The sequence below is a fragment of the Ceratotherium simum genome, chromosome 6, assembly GCF_057802395.1.
Source record: "Ceratotherium simum simum isolate JZ-2026a chromosome 6, ASM5780239v1, whole genome shotgun sequence".
Classification (NCBI taxonomy): domain Eukaryota; kingdom Metazoa; phylum Chordata; class Mammalia; order Perissodactyla; family Rhinocerotidae; genus Ceratotherium; species Ceratotherium simum.
This window is the reverse complement of record NC_141905.1, coordinates 2,474,758-2,502,181: the sequence shown is the minus strand read 5'-3', so window position 1 is coordinate 2,502,181 and position 27,424 is coordinate 2,474,758. Positions and strand designations below refer to the sequence as shown.

The following is a 27,424-nucleotide window of genomic DNA, read 5'->3' as shown; positions in this document are numbered from 1 at the left end:
CAAAACCACAGCAAAAAAAAGTTTGTGTTATCTATTAAACGTGAAGATAAGCACATCTTATGGCTCAACAATATCAAATAGAAATGGATTTATACATTTATACAAAAATGGCTACTGAAATGTTCAAGGCAGAATTATTTATAATATTCTAAAACTAGAAAAAACCAAAGGTCCATGAACAGCAGAATGGATAAATTATTATATATTCATACAATGAATATATATTCATATATGTATATATAATATATAATGAATCCTGTTAAACTAAATTACAGCATTCAGGTGGTAAAATGCTAAACACAGGCAAGAAAATGGATACCATAATAGAGTATCGATTGTTTTTTGTTTTTGAGGGAATGGAAGTGCTGTGATTTGAAAGGGACAAGTGACTGGCCTCTAAATAGACAGTACAGTTCTTTTCCTTGACGTGGCTGGTTAAATGGGTTTGTGCTTCATAAAAAATGTTTAAGCTTCACGTTTATGTTTTACACATTTTCTCTACATGTTGACAATTTAAAAAATACTTTTTTTTCCTACACATAAAGGCATTGAAATTGTTTAGAAAAAGAAAATGTCTAGAAGGGAAGACCATCTATATTCCCAATATTTTCTAATAAGGTTTCCATAGCAACCTAAGTAGCATGAGAATAGAGTCCATTAAATTTACTTAGAGTATTGGTTTTCCTGGCTAGCTGTCACAGTCTCAAAATAGCAGTCCTTCAGACTGAGAGAGTGATGTCACAAGCTATCTGTGTCAAAACAGAAGATCTATAGCAACAACTCCTCCCAGGCTGGATTAATGGAAGATGTTGAGTGTAGAGTGCAGCTCATCAACAGGACTCTTAAGAAAAGCTTCTATTGAGATTCCTTAGGAAGAAGTGTTGAACCATCTCAAAGAACCCACCAACCACTGCTGCTGTTTTATGGTTAACTCTACCTCCAAGCCCCGAAAAAGCAATGAATGAGACCACTTGAGGGTTGGAGGTAGTGATATTGCAACCTTCCCACCCTCCTTTTTTTTTCTATTTGTTTATTTGTTTGTTTCTGCCGGAAGCATGGCAGCACTAAGTTAGCTTATAGAATTTTAATTTATGTTGAGGGTTCTGTAAATTAGAATCAGTCCCTTAAGTCTAGAACATTAAATTTTGGAATTCCCAGGTGCTCTATGGAAAGAATTTGCCACTGGGTGACACTAACTACCTACTTTACTATTCCATCTCCCAAGTCAACCTCTGCATGTGAACAGCTAAAAAGCATCTCAAAATTACTAAGTCTAAAAATGAACCCCTAATATTCAACCTTCCCTCCCCAAACCTCCTCCTTGCAAGGTCTTTCCCATTCCAGTAAATGGCAACTATCCTTCTAGTTACTAAGTCCAAAACTCTAGAGCCCCCTTTGATTGCTCTCTTAAGCCCGATATCTGATCTGTCAACAAATCCAGCAAACGTTCTCCCTTCAGTCTAGATCCAGGATCTGTCTTTAGTTCACTTGCTCCCCTGCAGAAATTTTGTTCTGGTCACCATCATGTCCCCTCTGGACGCTTATAATACCTCCTACCTGGTCTTTCTGCTCTCCTCCTTGACAACTTCTGGCTTTTCTCAAAAAACCAGCCACACGACAGATTTGGTCATTCCAGTGCTCAAAACCCTCCAAGGGCTTCCCATTTCATTCACAGCCAAATTCCTTACTATCACTTACAAGGACCTACCTGATCTGGACCCCTATAATCTCTCTGATCGCATATCCTAAGACTATTCCCCTTACTCACTCTGCTGCAGCCACACAGACCTCTTGGTCTTGAATTCTGGCTTTGATCTGCCTGGAAAATTCCCACCAGTTATCCACATAGCTTGCTCCTTCACTTCAATCTTTACTCTAATGCTTCTTTCTCTGTGAGGCCTTCCCTGGCACACTATTTTGAAACTAAGCTCCTTGTCCTGACACTCTCTATCTTCTTCTTCACATTTTTTTTCTCCTTAGGACTCATACGAATCCTGCATGTTTTACTTATTTATCTTGCTTATATTCTGTCTCTGTTACTAAAATGTGAGCTCCACAAAGTCAGGACTCTTTATCTGTTTTAATTATTCTGCATCCACAATGCCTAAACAATGATACAGTAAATGCTTATACATTTTTGTTGAATATATAAATGAATGTTTATTTCCCCAAATGTATCATACAGAACATTTACACTCCAAGAGTTAACAACTGATCCTTGTAAAAAAGATTTTTGTGATCAAAAAGGTTTGGGGACTTTGTAAATTCCATTTCACCCTTGGAGTTTCACAAAGCACATTTCATATTACTAGATATAAGAATGTATATAATTTAAAAACAAGTGTTTAATTTTCTTTACCACAGCACTTCTTCAATGTAGTTGATCATGGAATTCTGTTAAGAACATATGTAACCATTTACTTATTTTTGATTTTCATATCATATGAGTGAATGTGTGTGTGTGTGTAAAACATCGCTTAGTATCTCTAGAGAACAAACCCCTTAGGAAATGCTATATTAGAATATAGATTTGGATTTGTCTCCAAGTTCAATTTTATTGAGCCAGTCTATACCTTTTCACAATTTCTAGTCATCTGGCTCCATTTAGCCAAGCAAAATAGTGCAAAAAGGGAGCTCTTATAAATAGCTTTTGTTTGTTATACAATGATGCCAGGATGTTTTTTTAAAAAAATAATCTGTAAATTTATCATTGCAAATTAAATTGTAACAAATAAATGTGTCTCATTCAAAATAATTCAATAATACAAATTGCCCTTTTAAAAATAACTGGAGTGCCAGCCAGGTGAACTGGGTTCAACTGCTGTCTCTACCACAAATTATTTGGGTATAAATTATAATCACTTTAATTGGACCTGCATAAGTCCAACAAAGAAGAAGATATTTATTGATCCCCTATGATCAGTTTTTTACATAGTTCAGTTTTCTAATTTGTGAAATGGTGGCAATACTTGTACCAGAGAAGATCAACTGAGATAGAGTTTGTGTACTATCTGGCAGAGTGCCCAGCACATTGTCGTTTCTGGGAAAATACTCGTCACTTTACCTTTCTTTAATTGTGTGTTTCAATACAGTAGATTTGGCTTTACAAAATGAGCCATAAATATAAACTTCACAAAATACATTCAGATGAATATACCTGTGATTTATACGTGTCATGCTTTCATGCACATTTTTCTAATTACCTTAAAGCAAATTGTAAACAAAGCCTTTATTTGAAGCTCAATTATGAATGCTGATTCTAACAATTTGCTCTATACAGCAGGGATTGGAGAAACTTAATTCAGAGCCAAGTTCTCACTAATTTGCCATCAACTCTTTCAACCGTACTGTTTGTTTAGTTTAGTTTTGTTTTTCATTATGAAGGAATTTTAAATGTCACCTAGGTAAGAGTAGAAGAACACTTTCAGTGTAACAGGAGATGATGCTAGGGTATGTAAAGCCATTAAAAGTTACTGATGTAAATCCAGTCTTCCAAGAAAATTTAACTAGAACCTGCTATATCCTCATCTGTGAGTGAGGGGACCCACAGATGAATGCAGAGCAATAGTATGAGCTTACAGACCCTCAGTGAAAAGAGCATTGCAATATCAGCATTTATGAGTAAGAACCACCAACTCTTGCTACACCATATCTCCAGCCAGATGAAAACAATGAGTGCACAAGACATTTTCCAAGACATTTCTGAAAGGTAGGAACTGTTCTGTGCTAAAGCATCTTTCGTAATTAGGATGGTTTTACAGGGGTGTCATCACACCTCAAGGTTAATTGTACTGAATCCTCATGAAGGAGGAATACAACTGTCTAGCTCTCTAGATGTAAATAACACTGGATTAAAAGAATGGAAAATCCGAGTTGGCTCCATGGAAAGATAAAAGCACTAAAAATGGAATTACAAGACTGCTCCTACTAGCAGGTAGCCAGTAAATGCTCGCTGTTGATTCCAAGCTTTGCCTTTGTCTACATGAGTAAATGTAGGCAAGTCTTTTAACATCGCTGGGCCCCAGTTCATAATCAATATAAGAATCTGGATTCCAGACTCAAACATCTAAAAGATCCCTTTGACCTCTGCTTTGCTATAATCTTATAACTATTCATGGAAATATTCTAAATAAATTGATGCACTGACCATACTAAATCTCAAAGCCCCTGAGTGTGTTGGTCCCATTATTATTTCAATTCAGTAAGTCAATTGGAAAAAACGATGCATTTAAAACGGTTTTCATTTCATTGAAAACATCTCAAAACATATTGATCCAATTTGAACTTTAAAAAAACGTCCAGAATTGCCAAAAATACGTCCCCATTCCTGTAAAAGGACTTTCAAACTCATATATATGAAAAGTGTTGCTGGTGAGAGTTGAGCTCCAAGAAAAGAAAGGAAGTCATTCTTTTTTAAAGATAAATGAGTAAGGGAAATTGAGGGCATATGAAAAGAAGACAGATGATAGGAGGAAAAAAAATAATCCACTCTTCTATGAAACAATGTTGAAACCAAGGAAATGAAACCATCTTTATTATTTCATGAAAAAATATCTTTGATAGAAAAATGCAGAAGGATAGAAAAGCTTTTATGGCATTTTCAATAATAGATGTTCATACATATGAGTTAGTATCTGTGTGTGATAGAATCAAATTGAACCAGATCTTAACCACTTTCAAAGTTTAAAAGGAGGATCCATTTCCAAGTGACATCCAGTAAAATTTCCCCAAAAGATATTCTATATTTCCTTATTTCTTCAAAGTCTGAATGTTACAGTGATCATGTTGCAATTGACTTCCAATATATATTTTATTTTTTAAATTTTTGGAAGTTCAGTATAGACGAATTACACAATCCATATTTAGTGTTAATCACTTCAGTCTCACTTTTACATAAACAGAAATTTTAGAAACTGAAGTAGCTTTATAAACTGGCAGAAACTGCAATGTGCTCATAATATATTTAATGAACAATAATATTCATATCCTATTGCTGTTTCATATTGGTGACTTGACAGCAACATCAGCCTCCTAGGATATTGCATATAATAATCAATCTCTCCCTGCACCATGCTATCATTCTAGTTCAGGGGAGACACAGTGTAGAGAAAAACACACATCAGAGAAAACTCCAGCTTTTCCAAGGATAGTTCCTCTAATGCTCATGGTTCAGCTACTAGAACACCATGGCTTTCATTCCTTGCATCTTTGTCATAATTCTGTTTGAGAACTCAGTGATTTCTCAGTGGTAAAATATTTACATGTCCATACTGGGGGAAAAAAAAAGCTTTATAAAAAATTACAAATAAAAGGTTATTCTTCTTGGATAGAAGATTGACTTTACCAAAGTGAAGACATTTTCCTAACATAACATCAAGCCAAGGAAAGAAGATTTTGAAATCTGCAACTGTAGCTCTGAGATTGCCATCCCATTTTTACAACTAATGATAAACATTGAAGAACGTCCACCCCCATCTCAACATGTCCTTTCTCGTCAGTGGGCATGTCTAGAAAACAAGTGATTGAAAGAGTTCAAGTTATTATAAGATACAATCAAAACACTAAAATATCTGTGTATTTTCTGTCCATGGGACAGAAAAATGGGTTAAAACAAAGATGACAAATGATAGAAGTAAAGGTAAAGTCAACATTTCAAAAGTAAATCATTGTAAGTCTATTATATATATAAGTAGAAACTAGCAAAAGGCAGCCCTAGACTAGTTCCCTAAAAGTGACCCAAAGATATTTTTGTTGACCAAAGACTATATTAGACAATTGCAGCTTTATGACACAAATTTTTTTTTTTAATTTTGAGGAAATTTTTTAATCGTAGATAAACAAAACTGGGCATAACCCATTATGCCCATATTTCTTATACAAATATAAAGTCAAAACAAATTACATGATAAATCCAAACAAAATTTCAATTCCAATAAGTTCATCTTAAGAACATATAAAAGGCAGGATTGTACAGTATAATCTCCACTATGTAAAATGTGCATATATATTTAGGAAAGTGGCTAGGGAGAAAAAAAAAACTATAACAAAATGCTTACAAAAATGGCCCCTGGAGGGAGATAAAATAAGCAAATAATATTATAAATTGGATTAGTAAAATTTCAGTGTGCAAAGAATGAAAAAGAAGATAGATTAAGGTATTTTGGAGCATTTACTGCACATGGGCTATTCCAAGTATATGATGTGCATAATCTCACATATATTTCAAAATACCTTGGGAAATGGGTTTAGACTTCTGAAGAGATATTGACAAACCACAGTTTTTCCAGAAAAAGTGCACAGGAAAGAAAGAGTTGAAATAGTATTATAACAAGTCCTACTAAGGAGATGAGACTTAGGGATAGGCCATGATAATTGTCTTGAGGTATTACGTGGAATATCAGGTGAAGAAATACATAAGAGAGCAGATATAGGTTGACTGGAGAAACTATTTTCAACAATTCCAAGAGCTGTTGGAAAATGTACTATCATTATCCCTGTCAGGCAAACAAGAAAACTGAGGCCTAGGCAAATTAATGTACCCAAAGTCACAACACTAGTAATTAAAAGTACGAAGATGACATTCAAGGAATCCGTGACTTGACGTCACTGTGCTGCACAGGGAGCCAGGCTTCCATTCAGTATGAAGACCTGGCCAGTTAAAAAGGACAGGTTCAACCAGCTGAATGCTGAGGCCTCTTCCCAATTCACGATCAATAATAGTATATCACGTGCTCATAGAACAAGACTTGGACTGGACAATTGTTGCAAAACATACCTATAAATAAATAATGTTTGATATTAATCAGAAAAAAACCCTTTACATATACATTCCTTTTATAACTATATATTATATTTTTATATATTCCTTTTATAACTATATAATTCCTAAGGATTTTGCTTTTGAATAAGAAAAAAAGCATATCTTCTTACATAACATATTCCAAACATATCAAGCTATCATCCAACTATTTTTTAAACCATGTCTTCTACATTCTGGAACGTCATAAAATTATAAAAGTAAATATGACTTTAGGGAAAGGGCATGCCTGTTTTCTTTCAAATACATCATCTTGTTTTATTCTAGCCACATTTTCCTAGGAAGGATGTATCAATACTCCATTTTATAGGTGAATAACTCAGTCTTATTGACTCACACTTATCCACCCATATAGAGCTAGTCATTGGCAGCTCATCTAATCCTTGGCCTATCAGACATCTGAGCTTGATCCTTGCCCAGGGTCTTACTTTGTTGGTGGTAAGTGTTACCCACCTCAGAGGGCAGTTCTGAGAAGACAACATACAATGATACATGACATAGGCCTTTGCAGCATATGGAATTTCTGCATAGACCACCCAAAGGCTCTGGGAGTTTCGAGTTTGAGCTGATGCTGTAATGGGGTGATATTGGCCTTCATGGATCTCACAATATTTGAGTGAAAGAGAGACATAAACCACAGTGGCACCATGTTTACTAAAGTTATAGTAGAAGACAAGCACTTGATACAGTGGGGATGGAGATATACACATGAGTATGTGTCAGGGAAGCCTTAGTTCCATGGCACAGAGAAATAAATTGCATGCTGAGAAGACAGAAAGATTGTGCTGTGTTCAAAGAAGCAGATGTGATTTTGAATCGTCAAGAATGCCCTGAGTAGAGGAGACGAGATTAGAGAAGTGGTGAGTCAAGATGGGCCTAAAAGGCTCTGGTATTTCACACCATTCCAGGCTTCCAAAGGCTCCCACGGTGGAGTCTTACAGAAGGACCAGGAATAAGGTAAGATTTCCTCAGACAACAGGGCTTCCATGACCCTGAAATAATACCACAAACACCTGTTCTATCTATGCAGAAGATCAGTAATTTTCCTGGGCTATGATAAGCAGAAGGTTTGATTCCATGTGGGGCTTGGGAGAGACGGAGGTCACATCTAGAGGAGCTGCTGCCCCTCTCGACTGTATGTCCTTGGCAAATGTCCCCAGAAGGCAACTGAGGAACCACAGAGGTGCAGCCTTCAGGAAAGTGGTGGTGAGAACTGCCGAAGCACACAGCTGGTGCACTCTCTCTCTTTGAGTGTTTATGAACACACACTCACACACACACAGACACACAGACCAGAAAACAAACCAAGCAAACAGTGTGGCACATTAGGGAATGCAGAAAGGAAGGACACAATCTGAGTGTCTAATATATGCCAATAAACGCATACATGGTGTGTTATATCATCAATCTTTATATTAACGAACCTCAAGAAAGAGAGAGATACTAGTCTGCACACACATGGATGGATAGATAGATAGACAGCCCACATCCCACAGCACATGGAAGATGAAGTCAAGATTTGATACGTATCTGCCTGGCTTCAGATATATATATTCAATATATATATTCTTTCCATCACACTGCTTGAATTCCATAGCATCTCCTTTTTTCACAGCTATAAAAAAGTAGAATCTTTGAACCACTTCTATGATTCCACTATATAACTCCAGAAAATAGACACTTTGATTTTTTTTTCCTGGTAGGAACAAAAAGCCCCATATTTTCATAAAAACACGTTTGTGACTGAAGTTAGCAGCCTGAACGTAATGGGAAAATGAATGGGTGGTAAACAGATAAAGACACAGCTGTTATTACTTCATTAATATTACTTTGAACTGCATCTTTTGGTAAGTTAAATGCTACTTTCTTCCTCAAAAGCTGATTAAGTTAGTATGCCACCGTTTGTTTTCTGAAGCGTTCATATTGGCGGTGTTAAGCTATTTCACTCACAATAACAACTTGGCTTTAAAATACTTCATCGGTTGCTCTGACAGCAGGCTACACTGTGCTCAGAACCAATGAGTTTACCGGCTGCATTTGCCGTGTTAAACAACCGTAGCTGCGGAGGGAGAATCTGAGAACAGCTTAGCATTATTTTTGCCTAATTCTCATCAGGTAACAAGCAGAGTTATCCCTGGAGACACACAAAACATCTTACTCCAATTCCTTCTGCTCATCTCCCCCATTAATTCTGCTTATCTTCCTGCACTCCTCATACCAACTTTGGCTCGGCTTTCGTGGGGAGTGAAGTGTGAGAGAGAAATGGGTCAGTGGGGGATGAGGAGCAAGGAGCCAAGCCATGAGCACCATGGACCTTGAACTGGTCTTCGAGGAGAGAGTAGGATTTCTATGGGCAGAAGAGGAAACATCCTAACGAAGATGCTAGAATAAACAGGACCAGGATGAGGCAATGTGTTTGGAAACGCATCGCCTCATGCTCGTGCTCTCACCATGCTCACAGCCCCAAAGCTGGGGTTGTCAGATAAAATACTCAAAACTGAGTTGATGTGAATTTTACACAAGTTTCATATACATATGCCCCATGCAATTCATCAAACGTATCTATACTAATATACTAAACAATTATTTGTTGTGTATCTGATATTCAAATTTAAGTGGGTATCTTGCATTTTTATTTGCTAAATATGGAAACTCTACCCATGGTGCACCTTCTGCAGCTGAGGCCCTAGTTGAGTATATGCATGTTCTTGATTCAGTATGCGTGGAGCCCAGCACAGAGGAAGTGAAGAGAAATTGTCGCATTTGCAGAGAACACTTCAACTTCTATTATGCTAGCGGGGAAGGACTACAGGGACGGCTTGGGCTTTGGAGACATTTGATCTGGATTATAATTCATCTTTACTATTTATCAGTTGAGCATGTTGCTTTTACTTCCATTGACCTTGTTTCCTCATCTGTGCAATGAGAAAAAAATTACCCTGCTAGGTTTTTTTAGACTAACTTTCTTTGCCCTGCATCCATATGTCTTTGTTTCTCATTAACGGCAGCCTCACTGATGCACTAGTCCAAATGTGGATAGCTTCCTTGAATATATACCAAATAGCTCCTCAAATCTGGTATCCCCACAAGATACTAAAATGAATACAGGATCAATTCTTTCCCAGACTGAAAATCCAGCCACTCAGATTATGGTGATTTTCTATATCATATGTTTAAGATTACTGATAACTTTGAAAGGTAAATAAGGTAACTTATGGGAAATTACCTACCACGCCCATAAGTCAGCAGATGTTAATTCCCTTCCCTCCATTTATCTTAAGTGCTTGCAAGCTTTGTCAATATTTGGTATGCTTTCAACACAGTACTGTCTTCTGCTTCTAGACTCATCCAAAGAAATAAAGAGTATAAAATCCTTTTGAGAAGAGTAAATGTGACATGCAAGGGGACAGCTTCACTGGACAAGCAAAGTTTACTTGACTTCCTTCACCTGTATCCGATCCTCTTGAAAATATTCATAAAGGGAATGCAGCCACCCTGCATAACCAGGTCGAGGATATAAAGACATCTCTTTAAAACGAAATTCTGAAAAGGGGCCTCCAACTTTCATCGCCATTACTCTTTTTAGAGACCTCATCCTGAAAAATTAGCTGACATTCCCTGGAATGCCCTGGAAAATGGCTCCCATTCTATAAGATAACTCCAGAGCCCTTACATAGAAAAGAATAGAACACTAATATTTAATTTCTCCTTTCCAGAAGAATCATAGTGATGTAGACAACCTAAAGGGAAACCTCACACAGCATATGGGTCAGAAATCCACACCACTGAAGTCACTCCCAGAAGGAACAGTAGTTACAATAGCTCATTCTGAGCACTTAATGAGTGCCAGGCTTTGTGCTCAGCACTTTATATGCTTTATGTATTTTGATCTGTACAGCTCTATGAGACTGGTAATGACATCATCCCTCTTACACAGATTGGGAACTCCAGGATTTCAGATGGCAAATCCCTTGCCCCAGGTCCTACATGTACTAAATGGTACAGCCAGAATTAAACCAAGTCTGTCTGTCCCTTTATGTTAAAGTTTCTCACCATGTAGGCAGAGACCTCTCATATCAGAATCATCTTAAAAACTAGGAGCCTGAGATCCATCCGAGAACTACCTACTCAGATATATGAGGCTGAGAACAGGAATTTACTGTTCATTTGTAACAAGCTGCCCAGTGCCTAGGATGAGAGTTAAAGCTGAGAGCTCCTCAACTTTATTATTCTGCCTACCTAGGTTATTCCATTACTCTCAGTATCTCAAAAACTGCAACTATGACACTAGCAGGAAACACACACCTGTAAGTGAAAACAAGCAATTCATGAATTATTCTGTAAGAAGATACCTCTAGGTATCTTCTTACAGAAGCCAAGATCCTCTAGGACATTGGCTTACTTCTAGGGCTGCACAGAACACCTGAGTGAGCTGGAAGCTACACTTTGAGAAGTCCTCATGTGCTACCCACCACTTAAACAGGGGAACTCTCTGGAAAGAATATTGGTGACTGACAGAGTTATCTAGAACTAATCTACATGGCCTTGGGTTCTATTGATATTTTGCTTACCTTTTTAATCATTTAAGCAAATTAAGAGTTAAGAAAACCATACACCATTTAAGTTCATTTTAAATTATTAGTTCAACAAATATTTATTGACCTCTGATAATTATGCTAAGCATTAGGCTGGAGATGCAATGATGAGTAAGTTCTTTTCTCACAAAACCTATTTTCTGGTAGGGAGACTGATAAGAAAAAGTGAACAAATAAATCTATTAGTTAGACTAATAAATTCTATGGAAGAAACAAAAGAGGGTATAATATGAATGAGATAGGAAATGCATAAAATAGAGTGGTTAGCGAAAGTCTCTTAGGAAGTGTATTTGAACTGCAGCCTTTATGATAAGAAGGAACCAAGCACATGCAGATGAGTAGGATAGCTAGTACTGAGAGAACAGCTAGTGCAAAGGCCCTGAGGTAGACAAAGGAATAAGGGGAAGGCTGATGGGGCAGAAACACAGTGAGCTTGGAGGAGAGTGGTGGGAAGTGAAGTCAGGGAAGCAGGCAGTACCAGATCATGGAGGACTTGGCATGGCAACATATGATGTCTGTATTTCATTCTAAATCCATTAGAAAATTTCATGCAGGGGAATGACATGATTTGATTTACATTTAAAATAAAAAGTTATATGTAATTTAAATTAAATTATAATGCGATTTGCCTTTGCTGATAAGAACCAATGTTTCCAAACACATTGCCTCATCCTGCTCCTGTTTATTCTAACATCTTTCTTAGGATGTTTCCTCTTCTGTCCGTAGAATTCCTACCCTGCCCTCAAAGACCAGTTCAAGGTCCACTGTGCCCATGGCTCTGCTCTTCGCACCTCATCCCCACTTCTTCCCCAGGCTTTCTGCCGTTGCCTCTTCCTCTGTGCCTGACACCGACTAAATGGAAATTCATCTTTATAATGCTCCCAATGTTGTTCAAAGAGCAAGAATTTGGAGAAAGTTTGAGGTAAAATCCTGAGTTTGGCCCATTAGCTGGGATTTTGCACGCAATGCCTTCAGGCAACCTCAACACACAGCAGCGACTGACAGAATAAACTGTTTAAGGGAAATCTGATCACTCCCCTGCTTGAAACCTCTGAAGCTTTCTTTCACAACAAGATAAAATTATACTTCTCCAGAAGGGCTTATATCTAATCCTAATCTGCTCTGACCTAATTACCCAACCGCACTCTCTTTTGTGTGTCTTCTGTTTCTCCAACTACCCGGGACCTCTTGCCGTTTCCTAGAACCCCTGTGCTCCTCCCCCTCTTAGTTACCTGTGTCCTTGCTTGTCCCTTTCCCTCACGTTTCCTTCTGCCATCTCCCAGCTGTAGGAATACTTGTCTTCTTCCTTGTAAAGATGTCCTCAACTGTTCTAGCGAGACATGAGTGCTCCTTCCTCTTCATTCCTTTCTCCCAGGATTTACCAGAGCATGGTCCCTAAAACCCTCCCTCTATGAAACTTGCTTCTCTGGAAAAATAATTCATAAAATGTTGCCTACTATAACCTTCTCTCTGAGAGTCACAAATGGATAGAAGTATACTGAAGGCTTTGTACCATTGTGCAGCAGAGGTACAGAAACTAGTATTTCCCACAGGTATGTGAACTCAAAGCCTATTTATGTGCGTGAATATTAAACACACATTAACATCCTGCAGATGCCTGGGAAACTCTCGTCTTGCCTTTTGTAAAAAAAAAAAAAAAAAAAAGACAAAAAACACCAAAACTTCAATTAAAGCCCTTTTTGTACTGAACTATGATAATTGGTTTACATATCTGTCCCACACACTGAATTGTGAATCTCACGGTCTGGCCTGGCTCAGAGACTGATCTTTCAAAGGGGCTCCACACACCGGTCGGCCGAACGGTTGTAAGCCAACAAAGCAGACACTCTGCTTGCTGTGGAGAACCTGCAGCAGCCGCACGTTGCAGCATCTTCAGATGTCCGTCCATCATCCATTTTTCCTCACTCCTATTCCACAGATTCATCTTGGCTCCTGACGCAACTGTCAGGGAGAATTGCATATAAAAGTCCCTTCATTTTTTAACCTTTTTGGGAATTCCTTTCCAATGACAATCTGAACATCTTTGTTACTCTTTTTTCTTTTTCTAGCACATATTCAGAAGATCTTTGGCATCTACTATCAACTTATGCACATTTTAGATAATTGGCATATATATGTAATCAACTTGATACTGGTTAAGATCTCCAATTCTTTTGAGTCCAATTTGACAATCCAAAAATTCAATCCTTTCTGTTAGATCTTAATTCAATCTGATAAATTAGCAAGCACCCTTTATAAAAATTTCAATAATTTTTTGAGTGTTTAAGCTATGTCTTTATTTATACCATTAATAAAAATGTTACCCTAAAAGCAACTAGAAGCTCCACACATGGCTGATCTTGATCCTTTATATTGCATTTTATTGTCCCAAATCCACCTATCACTAAATTGATATAATCCATGCTTCACCATATTACAAAAAAGTTCATGAGAGTCTATTCAAGGTTTTTGCCGAAGACTATGTATTCACTACCTACACAGAAACTCCCAACCTAGTCATTTAGTATCTTTATGAAAATTATCATAATGTTAATTTGGCAAAAATGTAGTGGTCCTGTGTCAGCTTTCAGTGAAGAGCACTGCTTTTTCCAATAGTGCACAACAAATACATTTCTCAGTGTCTACTCACAAAATTTCATTAACCAGTTCTAGAATCTAGTCTACAAATGTGTTTATAGAAATGTGCATTTTCTCCTTTATAGAAATCATAATTAATATATCTGCATATTTTCCAGTGTATCACTTGGTTATAGCCGTTCCTCAAAGATCACTGAAAGCTTTTAATCTCACCTGAAAATTCTGTCAGAATTTAGGCTATTTGACTTACCGGTCATGACTTTGTTTAGAGACTTTTACTTCTAACCATTGGAGGTACCAGTATGTGCTAATGACTAATATTAGATTAATCATATATATAATTAAGCCAAAATATTATCCTTACATGTGTGGCTAGGGGGTCTTGGGTACAACCAAATCAAATCAAGATATCTTTTCATTCAAAAAAAAGAAAAAGAAAAAAGATTTGGAGGGGCTTGTGATCAAGAGAACTAAATTATTAGCACTTGTACTGAGACCTATGTTAAAAAAATCCATAGTGTCAAGAGAGAAGGAGTGGTCACATTGCTAAAGAGAAAAGTAAGTGAGAAAACAAGATTGTGTAAATGCTTCTTAAGCAGAATCTTGGGAAGTCATTGAAGAGAGATGGTTCAATTCACTACTCCATTTGGCACATGTCTCCTAACTGAGGAAATGAATGGCTTTTATATCCCAATGGCATTCAACAGTAGGGCCATGCAACTAGTATCACTCAACACAGTCTGTAATCACCAAGAATTCTTCAAATACAATACAGCTTCTCTAGAGTATCCTATATGAGAGACGACAATGCCAGCCAATGTGAGCCTTTTTGTATACTTGGCAGTTATACTTCTGAATGTAAAGCTATAAACTGGTGTCTGGTTTGTTTTTCATTTTCTTGTAGCTTGGATAATGTGAGTTACTATCAAGATTCCTATGACCTCACCGTACTTGGAAAACATTACCTTCAAACCTTAGGATTAGATATAGATCTGCATTGCCACTTGAAACATTGCCAGAATACAAGCTCTTTGAGTAATCATGAAGCCCTCATTGTGTGACATGCCCAGCAGTTAGTCACCAGTAGAATTCAAGAGCTGTGGAGGAAGATAGACTTAGGTTCAAATCCTGTATTTGCCACTTCCTTGCTCTTTGGATGAGATATTTGACTCATGTAGACCTCAGTTCTGTCATTTGTAAGATAAGAATATAAACAGTTCCTACAGTATGCATTTTTTTGAGATTTTAATGAGACAATGTAAATTTTATGGCACATGTCAAGCATTAAATAATGTTAACTTACAGTATTCCGACATGTCTGATTTCTCATGTAGTTTAATATGAGAAAACTAAACAAATATTCTTGATTGCACCCCCTCTACAAACACACATACAAACACATTTATTCAGAAATTACCATTTTATTGTATAAGTAAACATGATATGTTCAAATGAATGGAAACATTTTTGTTCTAAGTAAGTCTAATTCAGAGATTTCAGCCTAGAGCAAAAGGATCCTCACTTCTATATCTCTAAGGCCAATTCGCAAACTAGGGCATACACATGAATTCGTTTGACTGACATATGAGCCTGTTAGATTTAAAGGAACACACACCAATTCATTCATAATTAGCAGGGTAGCTTTAAGGACAGAATCCCCACTTCATATTATCCAAACAGAATTAGAAACTGGTCACTTCTCAGGAGACTATCTTCAGTGTTTACTAAAATATCCTAAAACCATTCTCTTTTTTCACATGAGGGGATGAAGAGATAATATATGATGAAGTTTGAAGTAATAACTACCAATTCTGAACCTATACAATATTTTAGACCATAGACATTTCTAAACCTCTCCTTATAAAAAACTCTGTCTTTTTTAACTTCAAAATATAGACATTATTTCAGAATAACTTTGTAAGATTTTAGTTAAGAATCTTATTTGTCGTAAGTTTTATAAATCTTTGGATTTAAAAAAAATTTATACCAGAGTTTACTCAATCAGACTTTGCATAAATATATTACACTATCCTAAAAACAATATCAAATCACAAGACATTTAACTGACAGAGTTCATTTTATCTTTCCATATGAGAATGAAAGAAATTTGCATGAAAGATCTCCGACACAATCTTCAGCTCTCCCTGTGGTTTGCTAATATGTTTGCAAATGGCATTGTACCTGCTTTTATATAAACATCTTTGATGCCTAGAGCATTGTCAGAGAAATAGCTGTGTAACAAATAGCTCAAATGAATATAATGAGATATGCTCCACGATTGAGCACCTGACACAGTAGCCAGCTATTTCTCAGATGAGAAATCCCTCTTCATGATCAACGTGCCTTCCAAACTTGGCCAGTCTGACATGCCCTTTGGCCATCTGTCTCCTCTGGATGATTGGTTGGATTTCTCACACAACTCAATGAGTACCTGTGCTTATGAAGAAGTTTGTCTTTTCCATCTCCTGATCTAGTCACACTGTGAGGGAAAGTTTGAACATCTGACCCTAAAAATCTCAATTTTCCCTCATACATGCATGAATGAGTAGGTTAACTCATGAATTCAAGAAATATTTTTTGATTATTGGTTTAATATAAACTGTTTGATTTTAAAATTTTTTTACAAACACAGTTTTGTGTTTTCATGCACCTTCAAATTCCTGTCCTAATTATATCAGTTAACTTTATTTTTTTAATTGATACTGTATTCCAGAGCAGTACTTATTGTTGAAATTTCCATTGTACCAATCCCAGACACATCATTAAGAAAAATTCATGAATATCATTAAGGAAAAGTCCTTTAGAATGCTGACAGTTTTATGAACATTAGGTTCGGCATGGCTTACTCAATAGGATAATTATTCCTTAAAATTCTTAAATCAACTCAGAAAAACATCACTTTTGGACTATGGCATCACTTAGCACAGCTTATCTGCTTTGGCTGGTACTCAGTTTACATATCTCCTCCCCTGGGAAGCTGACTCTGAGCCCATTTAATTGCTCTCTCTCTTTCTTTCTTTCTTTCCTTCTTTCTCTCTCTCTCTCTCTCTCTCTCGGTTTCTCTGTCTCTCTCTTTCTTTCTTTCTTTCATTCCTCCTTCCTTCCCCCCTCTCTGCCTTCCTTTATTGTATCTTGCCTAAGTCATTTTAATAGCACTTATTGCATCACTTCAATTATGTGTAGCTTTCTCTCTTTTAGGTCTCAGAGCCCTTGGGTATTAAGGTATTTAAATTATATATCTGCATCTTCAATATCTTATACATCTGGCATACAGTAAGTGTGATAAGTAAGTTTTGATTAAATAATAATAGGATTATTGAAGCATATGATGCGGAGTTCCCTGCTATAAACAGGAATTTGTTAAACTGTATGATGTATTCAAGTTTTGAGTCAGACCAATAAGGGTGCTTATAGATTTGGCCATTGGGAATACAAAGATGTGGGGAAAAGACATATGTGCTTCAGATCATCACCTTGTGACGCATTTTCTAACTCAAGGAAAGGTAAAATTAACCCAAAGCAAGAATGATGAAAGTTGAAAAGAAAGGTATTCTAGAACTCATTAAAACAGAACTGGCACTAATTACTTTAGCCACACCAATATACTTACATGATTAAGTTTATGGAGACTATGCCTACATTTCTGTTTCCCATCTGAATTTGTACCTAAAGATGCTATATTACTGGGATGATATTACCTTCAATGGAAAGAATTTTACCCATATGGATTCTAAAATCACAAGTTAAATCTCAAAATATTTGTTCCCAAAGCAACAAACAGTATTTCACATATTCATTTAGAGCAACCTGGGGCGATGAAAGTGTCTAGAATTAGTGAGGTCAGTGAAAACAATGTATCCACTAACCTATTCACCATTTCAAACAATCCTTCATTAGTTGCCATTATCTATACACATGCTACAGACTCCCTCTAACTCTGACTTGTTGCCCAATCCCTTCCCTCCAAGGCAATCTCTCCTGCTGGAGTTAAATATTCAGACACGGAGAACTCACTCCCTGTGAGGCTTTACAGCTATGATTTGATTCTAACTTTTGCAGGACTCACTGTAACCTTAGTCTTGAGATTCAAATAGATGAACTACATAATAACAAACTATTTTTCATCTACCAGTAACTAAATTATTTTAAATGTTTTAACACAGACCTTTTAATACATACCAGTTACACTATAAGGTACTAGTGTCACTGGAGGTCCTCAGGGAAAGCCCAATAGCATGGTGACTGGTCCATTTCTTCAACAGTGATAAACAATTTCTGTTTACTATAACCATGGCCATACTACTTGTGGGGTCTGAAGCTACCCCAGCCCCACCCACCAGCCATGAGGTGTTGCCTGTATCTGCAATCATTCTACTATATAACTTCTGGAGCCTATAGTCTTAAAGGCTGCAATCACCAGAGTCTATTGGGGCAAATTTCTCTATCCAGTAGGCCCAGTACCCACTATCCTGAAAATGACTGTTGATGCTCAGGCCTCCATGCTGCTAATCCCCACCATCATCAGTAAGTGAGGAAAGTACAAACCATGTGTCCTTCTTGACAAACAATTTATGCTCTACTGTGTGACCATGCCCATAATTTTCTATGATTTCTGGCCCATATAACTACAACCTCCTCTCCATGCCAACAACTTGTTTGTGTACTCCCATGATGACTACTCATTGATTCCACTCAGATAGTCATCCTTTCTTCACTTCCTTCTACATCTACTTTACATTTCATGATGCTTCATTTAAATATTACCCTGAATTTCATTGCCCTTATGAGTTATCATCACATCTATCTAGCAAAACCCCAAACTTGCAGGAATTGAGCTGTCTGCTTTTTCTATGATCTAATACCCAGATAATAGAGCAATAATACATAATATCACACAACAAGGAAGGTCAATTCCAGCATAAATATGCAATTGCTAATCTCTAATTAACCTTCAAAACTTCCAGCAATACAACTACAAACTGGATATCTTCTCTCGGATATAACAAAGGCACCCAGAACGCAACATTTTCAAACCTAATCTAGTAAACATCTGCCACAAATCTGTTCCTCTTCCAGTATTCTTTTTCAGCAAGTAGGCCCACCTTTTATCTAAATATGCAGACTATAAACCGTGTAGTCATTCTTGATAGTCTCCCTTTTCTGACCTTCAACATCAGTTCCTCTCAAATACTTGTAGATATCATGTCCTAACTATCTATCATTGTTTTCCCATATCTTCCACTATCACACTAGTCCAAGCTAATATCATCTTGCCTGGAATAGGTCTTAGGAAACTTGCAATTTTATATTTATTAGTTTTACAACCTGACATCCTCTGTAAGTTTACTAGACTATAAGCTCCATCGAACCAGGGTTTTTTTTGTCTATTTTTTCTCACTATTTTATCTCTAGCAAAATATATCTTGCATTTTTTCTTTGTTTATAGTGAGCACTTGATAAAAATTTGCTGAGTGAATGGATAAATAAATACAAGTAAATTTATAAGTATTATCATAATAAACATTTGCATGTATGAAGCAGGTATCCATATTCATATCATATAAGAGAAAAATCTGAAGTTCAACAAAAGCTGAATAAGCAGAGAATTATGAATTTTGATTCAAATTTAGGTCTTCTCAATTTCACTAACTTTAACTCCTATCTTTCCATTTTAGCCTCATGATGTATATCAACCTTAAGGAACGCTTTTTTTTTTCATTTTACTTTTAACATAGAGTCAGAAAAGTATGGCCAGTTCTTAAGGTAATTATCTATGAGTATAGAAAATAATTCCCACGGAAGGCATTCTAATGCTTTTAAAAACATGCCATTCACTGCAAATACTTTCAAAAGAAATATTTTAATTTTGTTTATACAGCCATACTCCAAATTAAGATTGATACCAAAATGTATGCAAAGCAGTCATCATGCAAATGGAAAAGGAATTAGAGCAGAAAATAACAAAAACGGACATTTTTTAACCATCATCAATTTTCTGTCATTTATTGAGTGTTTGTCATCTTGTAGACTTTGTGCTAAACAATTTATCTATGCAGTAAAATAGGAACTATTATTATCCCTATTTTACAGGTAAGAAAATTAAGAATTAGAACAAACAATCAAAGCGATGAGCCAAATCCAACCTCTGTGATTCCAGAGCTGCACTTAACATTCAGTTGCCTTCTCAGTAAGCAGTTAAGTCTTTCATTCTGAGCCATCCTTAGTGAAAAATCGACAAAAACAGTTTTAACTACTAATGGCATCTGATAATGAGACATTTCAACTACAATCAGATGGGGGAGGAGAATACTATATACATTATCAAACATAGCTTTTTCAGGATATTTATGGAGGAAATTGTTTAGTCTTACCCATGAATTCAATCCCCAAGTGGTCTGCTGCACGGAAGTCAGCGTGTAAGGAAGGGAAACAGAGAAAGAGAAAAAGATTAGAGACAGTTCCACATGGACATCAATGCTTATAAGATTGATCTTTCCAGGCAAAGAATGTGTCTCAATTTTAACCACCATGTTTGCTTGAGAGAGAAAATTTACAGATTACAGCAATAGGGGTGCTCTGAACACTAACGGGTATTTCCCAAAAGCCTGGAACTTTACATGGAATAATATTTCATCAATTACCAAGCATGCTAAGTATAAATTTAGCCAAAAAAACAAAAACAAAAACCTGTTTAGACAAAGCATATTTGGTACTAAAGTTATCTTCAGAACTCATGATATTTTACGTAGAATAACTACTTGTTCAACATAAACTTATCTGGAGCTCTATGTTAAGAACAAGTAAGGAAAGAACTTCCGCATAACAGGACTTACACAGGTGCTCTTTTCTTTGACAAAAAAAGCAATGATGTTGATTTTTTTTCTTTTATTTGTTAGATGAGAAAACTGTGCTTCAGCAAGATCAAAAATTTTACATAGGCCCTAAAAGATGAGGCAGATCCAGGGCACAAAACCAGTCTATCTGACCCCTAAGTTCTATGACTATTAAACTTGACCATGCTTCCTGTCAAAAACCAGTGACAGACGTGTCCATGTCTGTTCCTTGTGCATTTGCACAGCCGACCGTTCTGACTCGCTAATGTCTGTTTGTGGTCAGCAGAGTGATAAACTGGGCCCAGCTATGCCCAGGCATCAACCTAAGGGGTTTGTTTATTTAAGTGGTGCTTTCTTCTAATCACTCAGTTATTCACTCATCCACTTTTAAAATTCATTTCATTATTTAGTGATAGTTTCTGTTGTAGTAAAACATTTCTTAAATGAAAATAAATGAAAAAAAAAGCTTTGCTACAATTGTATTTGTTTCCAAGACTAATTGTTGAGCTTCCTTTTACCATTTCTTTATTTAGCAAAGAAGATTTTCTTTTTAGAAAATAGGTATTTGGTTATCTTGAATATTTCAGTGCCTTTCCTATTTGTAAATAATTCATTTTAAAATTTGATTATGGAAAAATATATACAACATAAAATTTGTCATTAACTTTGTAAGTGTACAGTTCAGTGGCATTAATTACATTTGCAACGATGTGCAACCATCGGCACTACATTTCCAAAACTTTTCCATCACCTCAAAGAGAAACTGCACCCACTAAGCAATAATTTCCCATTTTCCTCTCTCCCCCAGCACCTGGTAACCTCTAATCTACTTTCCGTCTCTACGAACTTGACCGTAAATAGTTCATCTGTTAAGTGATTAGGACCTATTTTAATTGAGAAATGTGTCTTATATAGAGAAAGAAGGTAACAGTGTTTTAAAAAGTAGATGCATTCCTTTATTTACATGGCATTTTTGACTGCTTAATATATACTATGATAGATATCTAGCACACTTTCATGAAAAGACAGGGTTTTTGTTCTCAAGTAATTCAGAAATCAATGGGAACTCATGGAGAAAAAGGTCTGGTAACTATTTGTAATAGTGCTGTAATGGAAAACCAGAAAAATGTGCATTGGTTGGAGGGGCCAAGTACTCATAAGATTGCTCCTGGGAGGGAGAGAATGTGCTATGTGAAAGAATGGGGATTATAGAAAAGTTGGCAAGACCACGTTTCAGTTCTTGAAGCTTCGTGATTGTGTATACTTAAGACTTATTAGGATTGTGTACACTTATTTAAAAACAGGGCTTTGGGTAAAAGGTAAGACTAAAGGTAAGAAAAGAAAAGATTAGGAATAAAAACCTTTTGCAGACTGCCAGACTAGAAGGTGCAGGAAAGAAAACAGGAGAAGAATGTGCATAGAAATATGGGAACAGAGCACCTCAAATAGTGGACCACAGATGTTCAGTGATATGACTGGGTAGTTGGAAAGCCATTAGTCACAGTCTCATTGGACAAGAACTTTCTGGTGGAGCTGAGGTGGCTCAGAATTGCCTGGGTGTCTGAAGTCTGTTTTGCTGTATAACCAATGGTCACTATTCATTCTTCCCACAGCCTTGGTGGCTCCACCTCTATATGTGATCAGCAATGTAGAGAATCAGGCTGTGTGAGTCTGGAGATTGCACTAGGTGAGTACCATGTTTACTAAATTTGAGGCCAATTTGAATCCTTTAAACTACAATGAATTCATGACCAGTAGAAGAGATAGAAATCATAATTCGAAAATTATCCAAACACTGAAAAGTGTAAGTAGAAATCTTCAGAAAAAGGAACTCTGTCTTCTCTGAACACAGCAGAAAATTTACATATAATTAATAGAGTTATAATTCTCAGAAATACTACCAAGCAAGGTGGCATTCATTGGGAAATTATTAATTTTAATAATGACGCTCATGAAAACTGACACCACTGAAATATACAAATAAAAAGTTAGATTATTTAAAATCTCTCCTTCACGTGCATGCACACACACACATATTCTTCCTTTCTTTTATTAAAATGCTAAACACTGTGATCGTTATTGCAGGTCTAAAGATACTGATAGACTGTTTCATACAAAAGGATCAATGAAAATCTATGAATAGCACAATAGAAAAGCAATTAATTTTGTTAACTAAGTCATACACAGAACATAAACCACAATATCTCTCATAACCCTTCATTGGCTATTTCTTAAAGCAAACAGCCTTCCTGGGAATATTCAGGCTTGCATGAAAACATCAAGAGGAGTGTGATGAGAATTAGCTAATTAATCATTCATTTCCTGATTCACTCACCAGACTGCGTGCCGAGAGCTGCACAGACACCGGGGTGGAAGAAGAGGCCCATTCTAGGCAGGAACAGCTGGATTTCCCTACGGCATGTATTAGAATGTATAATTTCCAACTCTTTAGCAATTTGATTAACTTTTATATGTAAAAATTGCAATTCTTTTGGAACGTTCTCACCTTTTGATCCTACAACAGTGGCTAACATTCACTGGGCACTTACTGTGTGCCAGGGACTGTTTTAAGCATGATCTCGAAGAAACTTAGAAGGTCGTCATTATCCTCATTCCACAGATGAGGAACAGAGGCCCAGAGGGGTGAACAAACTTTCTCCAAACCACATTGGTGGTAGGTGGTGGAGACGTGATGGAGCCTAAGCGGCTTGACTCAGCCCCCAGTTATACTCAGGATTTCCATATGCCCTTCCTGTGAAGAAAAGCTAAGTTTTACAAAGTTACCAGCTAATGAGATGTACAGGGAGGAGTTACATAATCCACTTAAGAGAACAAATTGTTCTCAAGTATCCGCAGGCTCTGTGGAAGCACCACTTACTGACCTGCCCATCCCTCCTTTATTGATGACGTGCCGAAGACAAGCTAGGGGGAGGGGGTTCACTCTCTCCAAGGAACCAAACTGGCAAATCATTAATATTTCTTCATTGGTCACTAGGGAGATTTCTTCATGACGAGGCTGGCCCAACTGAAGTTATTGCTTGTACATACAGCAAGGGATCTATAAAGGGGTGTCTCTGAATATGTGTCAAATGTTGAACCAAATAATCCTAAAATTGGCAGTATGATTAACAAATGCCAGCAGCTCTGCTGCAGACCTGAAACATTCTTAAGATTTGAGGGCTAGGTAGGTGACTGGAGAGACGAACTTAATATTCCATAAAGTCAAAAATGCCTAGAAATTCAAGGCCCCCATGTTTCCCAAGTGTCCACGCTTCCTTGTGTATGAGCAATTCAAAGGCTCTTGTTTATATGTTGACAGACAAACAGGGCTACCAACAGTTCTCTCAATGTGGGCAGGGTGAGGGAGCTCAAGCAAGAACAATCCTTGACTTGGTTCTAATCTCAGAGTGAGATGAGACAAGCTGTTATCGAACCTGTGATGAGGAACTCACTGCCATGCAGCACGGGGACAATGCAACCTGAATGTGGGCTTCAGTGTCATTCCTGTGTCAAAAGTAACCAAACAAGGCAATTCTATCATAGAACGTTCCAAAATGTGATGATTTAAACCCTTGTTTCATGGCATGTGGGAAAACACGTTACATAATAATATTATTCCGTGTTTTTAAAAGTTAGAATACTAGCTTCAAGTTCAACAGGCTTCCCCACCGCAAGAATCCCTACAGGCCTTCCTGTGTGCTGAGACGCTCCTGGCGGGGTTCAGGAGGCAGTATATCCCAACTTGATGTCAACAACCACCTGCCATGAGGCACCGTGTGAACTAGTGATGGATGGTACCCACTCTGTGGAGGAAACCAGCTGCTCTGCTATAAAGCTTGTCAGTCATAAATGATGTATCTTAAAAACTCAACTGAAATTTGTCACTCTGTAGATTCCACCCACAGATCCTTGTCAAATGACTTTTCATTGGTGACACTTGAGGAAGAGAAGGTCCGTCTCAACTGAGAAGACTAAATGGGATTTATGAAGACGGTAGGCTGGGTCTTCAATGTTTGCTGATCCTTAACACCTCAGGTTATCATTCTCTAGGAGTTTCTAGAATCGTTGGGAAGGGATGTAATTGTATCACGGTTCAACAGTGGGTCCGTGTATTCTGCTTACTCCCAGATAAGATCATGGACAAGGTGATGAGACGTCACAGGTCAGGACATTGTCATGCATGTCGCAGTTGATTATAACAAGGCAAGCAAACTAGGAAAGGCTGGGAAAGACTCTAAGGTTCCTGATAAGGAGGAGAGCAAGGGCCGAGGGTGGACCTGGCTGTAATTGCTGAAGGCAGCTTCAGTCTGGAAGCAATACACGGAGCCACAGAATATATACTTTTCAAAAAGGTTAAGGGATCAAAGGATGGGGGACTAGGGTTCACCACAGGCTACCGGAGCATATAACTGTGTCATTAGGGGTAAGTGACACTTGGCAGTCACTAACAGAATGTGGCAACTGGGAGCAGAGTAGCAGCAAGACCTGAACCTCTCAGGCTGTAGGTCCCACAACAGGGAGGGAAGGAGAGCTGGCAAGGGTGTGGGCCCACTCCTGGAGGGTAAGGCAGCCAAGGCCCTTCTAGGCACTGTGTTCGATTCTACAATGTCCTAAAACGAGAGGGACATCATCACATTATCCTTTTTCCAAATATTTAGCGCAAGAGTTAGGATATGAATGCAGGTCAGATTCTAAACTCCATGCTCTCATCACTAAATTATGCTACCTCCTTAAACATATAATTTTATTTTTATCTGCACATATATATTTGATTTTAAAACTTATACATGTTCATGAATAAAATTTGGAAAGTATAAAATCATATTAATAAAAGAAATTGATACCTCTCTTACTACCTCTTAAAAGTAATTCCTGTTAATTTTTTGTTCTAGTTTTTTCTAGTCTTTCCTCTATACATGTAAAATAAATTTAGAGTCAATTTTACACAGAATCGGCCTGCATCATGTGCCTAAGTCCGAGGACTCTCTGTGGCTATTTCTGCTCTGCAATCCCAATCCCCCTCTCTCCTCCATCACATCTGAACTGACACCCTTTTCTACCGCTGAGAGCAAGCCCTGGCATTATTGTTGCGGCCAGCCTCACACCAGGCAGGTCACCGATCATGGAAAAGCAAAACCACTTTTCCAGAGAAGCACATAGCCCCCTTCTGCTTTCCATGGGCCTTGTTATGAAACACGGCGTCTATATTTTCCTTCTCAAAAGCTCTATTACTGAATCCTGTTGAACAGAGACACCCCAATTTTACATTTTCCTCTCATCCTCTAAGTAAGAATATTCATCTGCACCAAAGGAGGAGAAGCAGGCAGCCATGGACACTGTGCCATGTGTATACGAAGTGCAAACTCAAAATGGGCATTCTGTTCATAAAATGAGGTTTACAAGTGACCATTTGCTTAGGCTGCTCCTCAAAGATGAATCTTGCCTAAATAGCTTACATGTAGAATTTTCCACTGAAAACATCTGGGAGCATTAGATTTAACTCTGATTCCATGTGCACAATTACAGATTGAAGAATTGAATAAGAATTACCATCATTTATGGTAATTCTATATGAATTCTTCATTCAAAAAAGAATGTACTGCTTGTTTGGTTATATAATAAATGATAGTAAATTTGTATAGATGAAATTGCTAGGGATTCATGCTCCTGAAACTCACAATAATTTCCCCAGCATCTTCTCATATTTTATCGACTTTCTCAGCTTATCATATTTTCTGACTGGGCACTTCCACACACCTTATTTCATATAATTTAAAAAATTAGGGGCCGGCCGGGTGGCAGAGTGGTTAAGTTTGCACGCTCCACTTCAGCGGCCTGGGGTTCACAGGTTCAGATCCCAGGCGCAGATTTAAGCACCAATCATCAAGCCATGCTGTGGCGGCATCCCACATATAAAACAGAGGAAGATGGGCACAGATGCTAGCCCAGGGCCAATCTCCCTCAGCAAAAAGAGGAGGATTGGCAACAGATGTTAGCTCAGGGCTAATCTTCCTCATCAAAAAAATAAATAAATAAATTAGCCTGTAAAGTGGTGCTACTGAGCCCCATTTGATGGCTGAAGAAAACAGGCTTCTCTGAAAAATGAAAGGTCATATTTGTAGATTCTTAAGGTAGAAAAGTACCTTAAATTCCATGAGCGAAACGTAGCCGTTTCTTTTGCTCACTAATTGATCACTGCAGCCTATCACAGAGTCTGACATTTTGTAGATGCTCAATAAGTATTTATTGAAAGAGTGAGTGAAACGCCATCTGGGTCCACCCCTCTGCCCACCGCATGTGGTGTTTGTATTCCTTCAGAGCACATCCAGCCTGCTTTCCGTCACCTTAGAGCTTTTAAGTATTCCCAGGAACATGACACCTCATTTGATATTCAAAAAAAACAATATCCACAAATGTTTCCAGAAAGCTTCCCCCAATCAAAGTACATTTAATTACCACTTACATGAGTCTACAAATCACCAGGTTATTACATGAAAAGATCCAACATACATATAACTTTGTCACATGATTTTTGTATGTAATTTAGTATTGACTTGAACAAGTGGTCAATTATCAGGAAA

The 27,424-nt window shown here is 37.4% G+C and overlaps 1 protein-coding gene across 8 annotated transcripts in view; it reads right to left on the bottom strand.

Annotated features, from left to right (window-relative positions):
* NRG3 (neuregulin 3) overlaps positions 1–27,424 on the bottom strand; it is a 1,039,619-nt gene that overhangs the window by 93,382 nt on the left and 918,813 nt on the right. For 4 of the 8 annotated variants that reach the window (XM_087431778.1, XM_087431783.1, XM_087431779.1 and 1 more), the window contains exon 4: positions 20,382–20,408. The exons of 1 other annotated variant lie outside the window; for it this stretch is intronic. In XM_087431778.1, coding sequence (XP_087287904.1) covers positions 20,382–20,408 — 27 coding nt within the window. The remainder of the gene's footprint in view (positions 1–20,381; positions 20,409–27,424) is intronic. 3 more of the 8 variants (XM_087431780.1, XM_087431785.1, XM_087431786.1) reach the window with 1 other exon arrangement.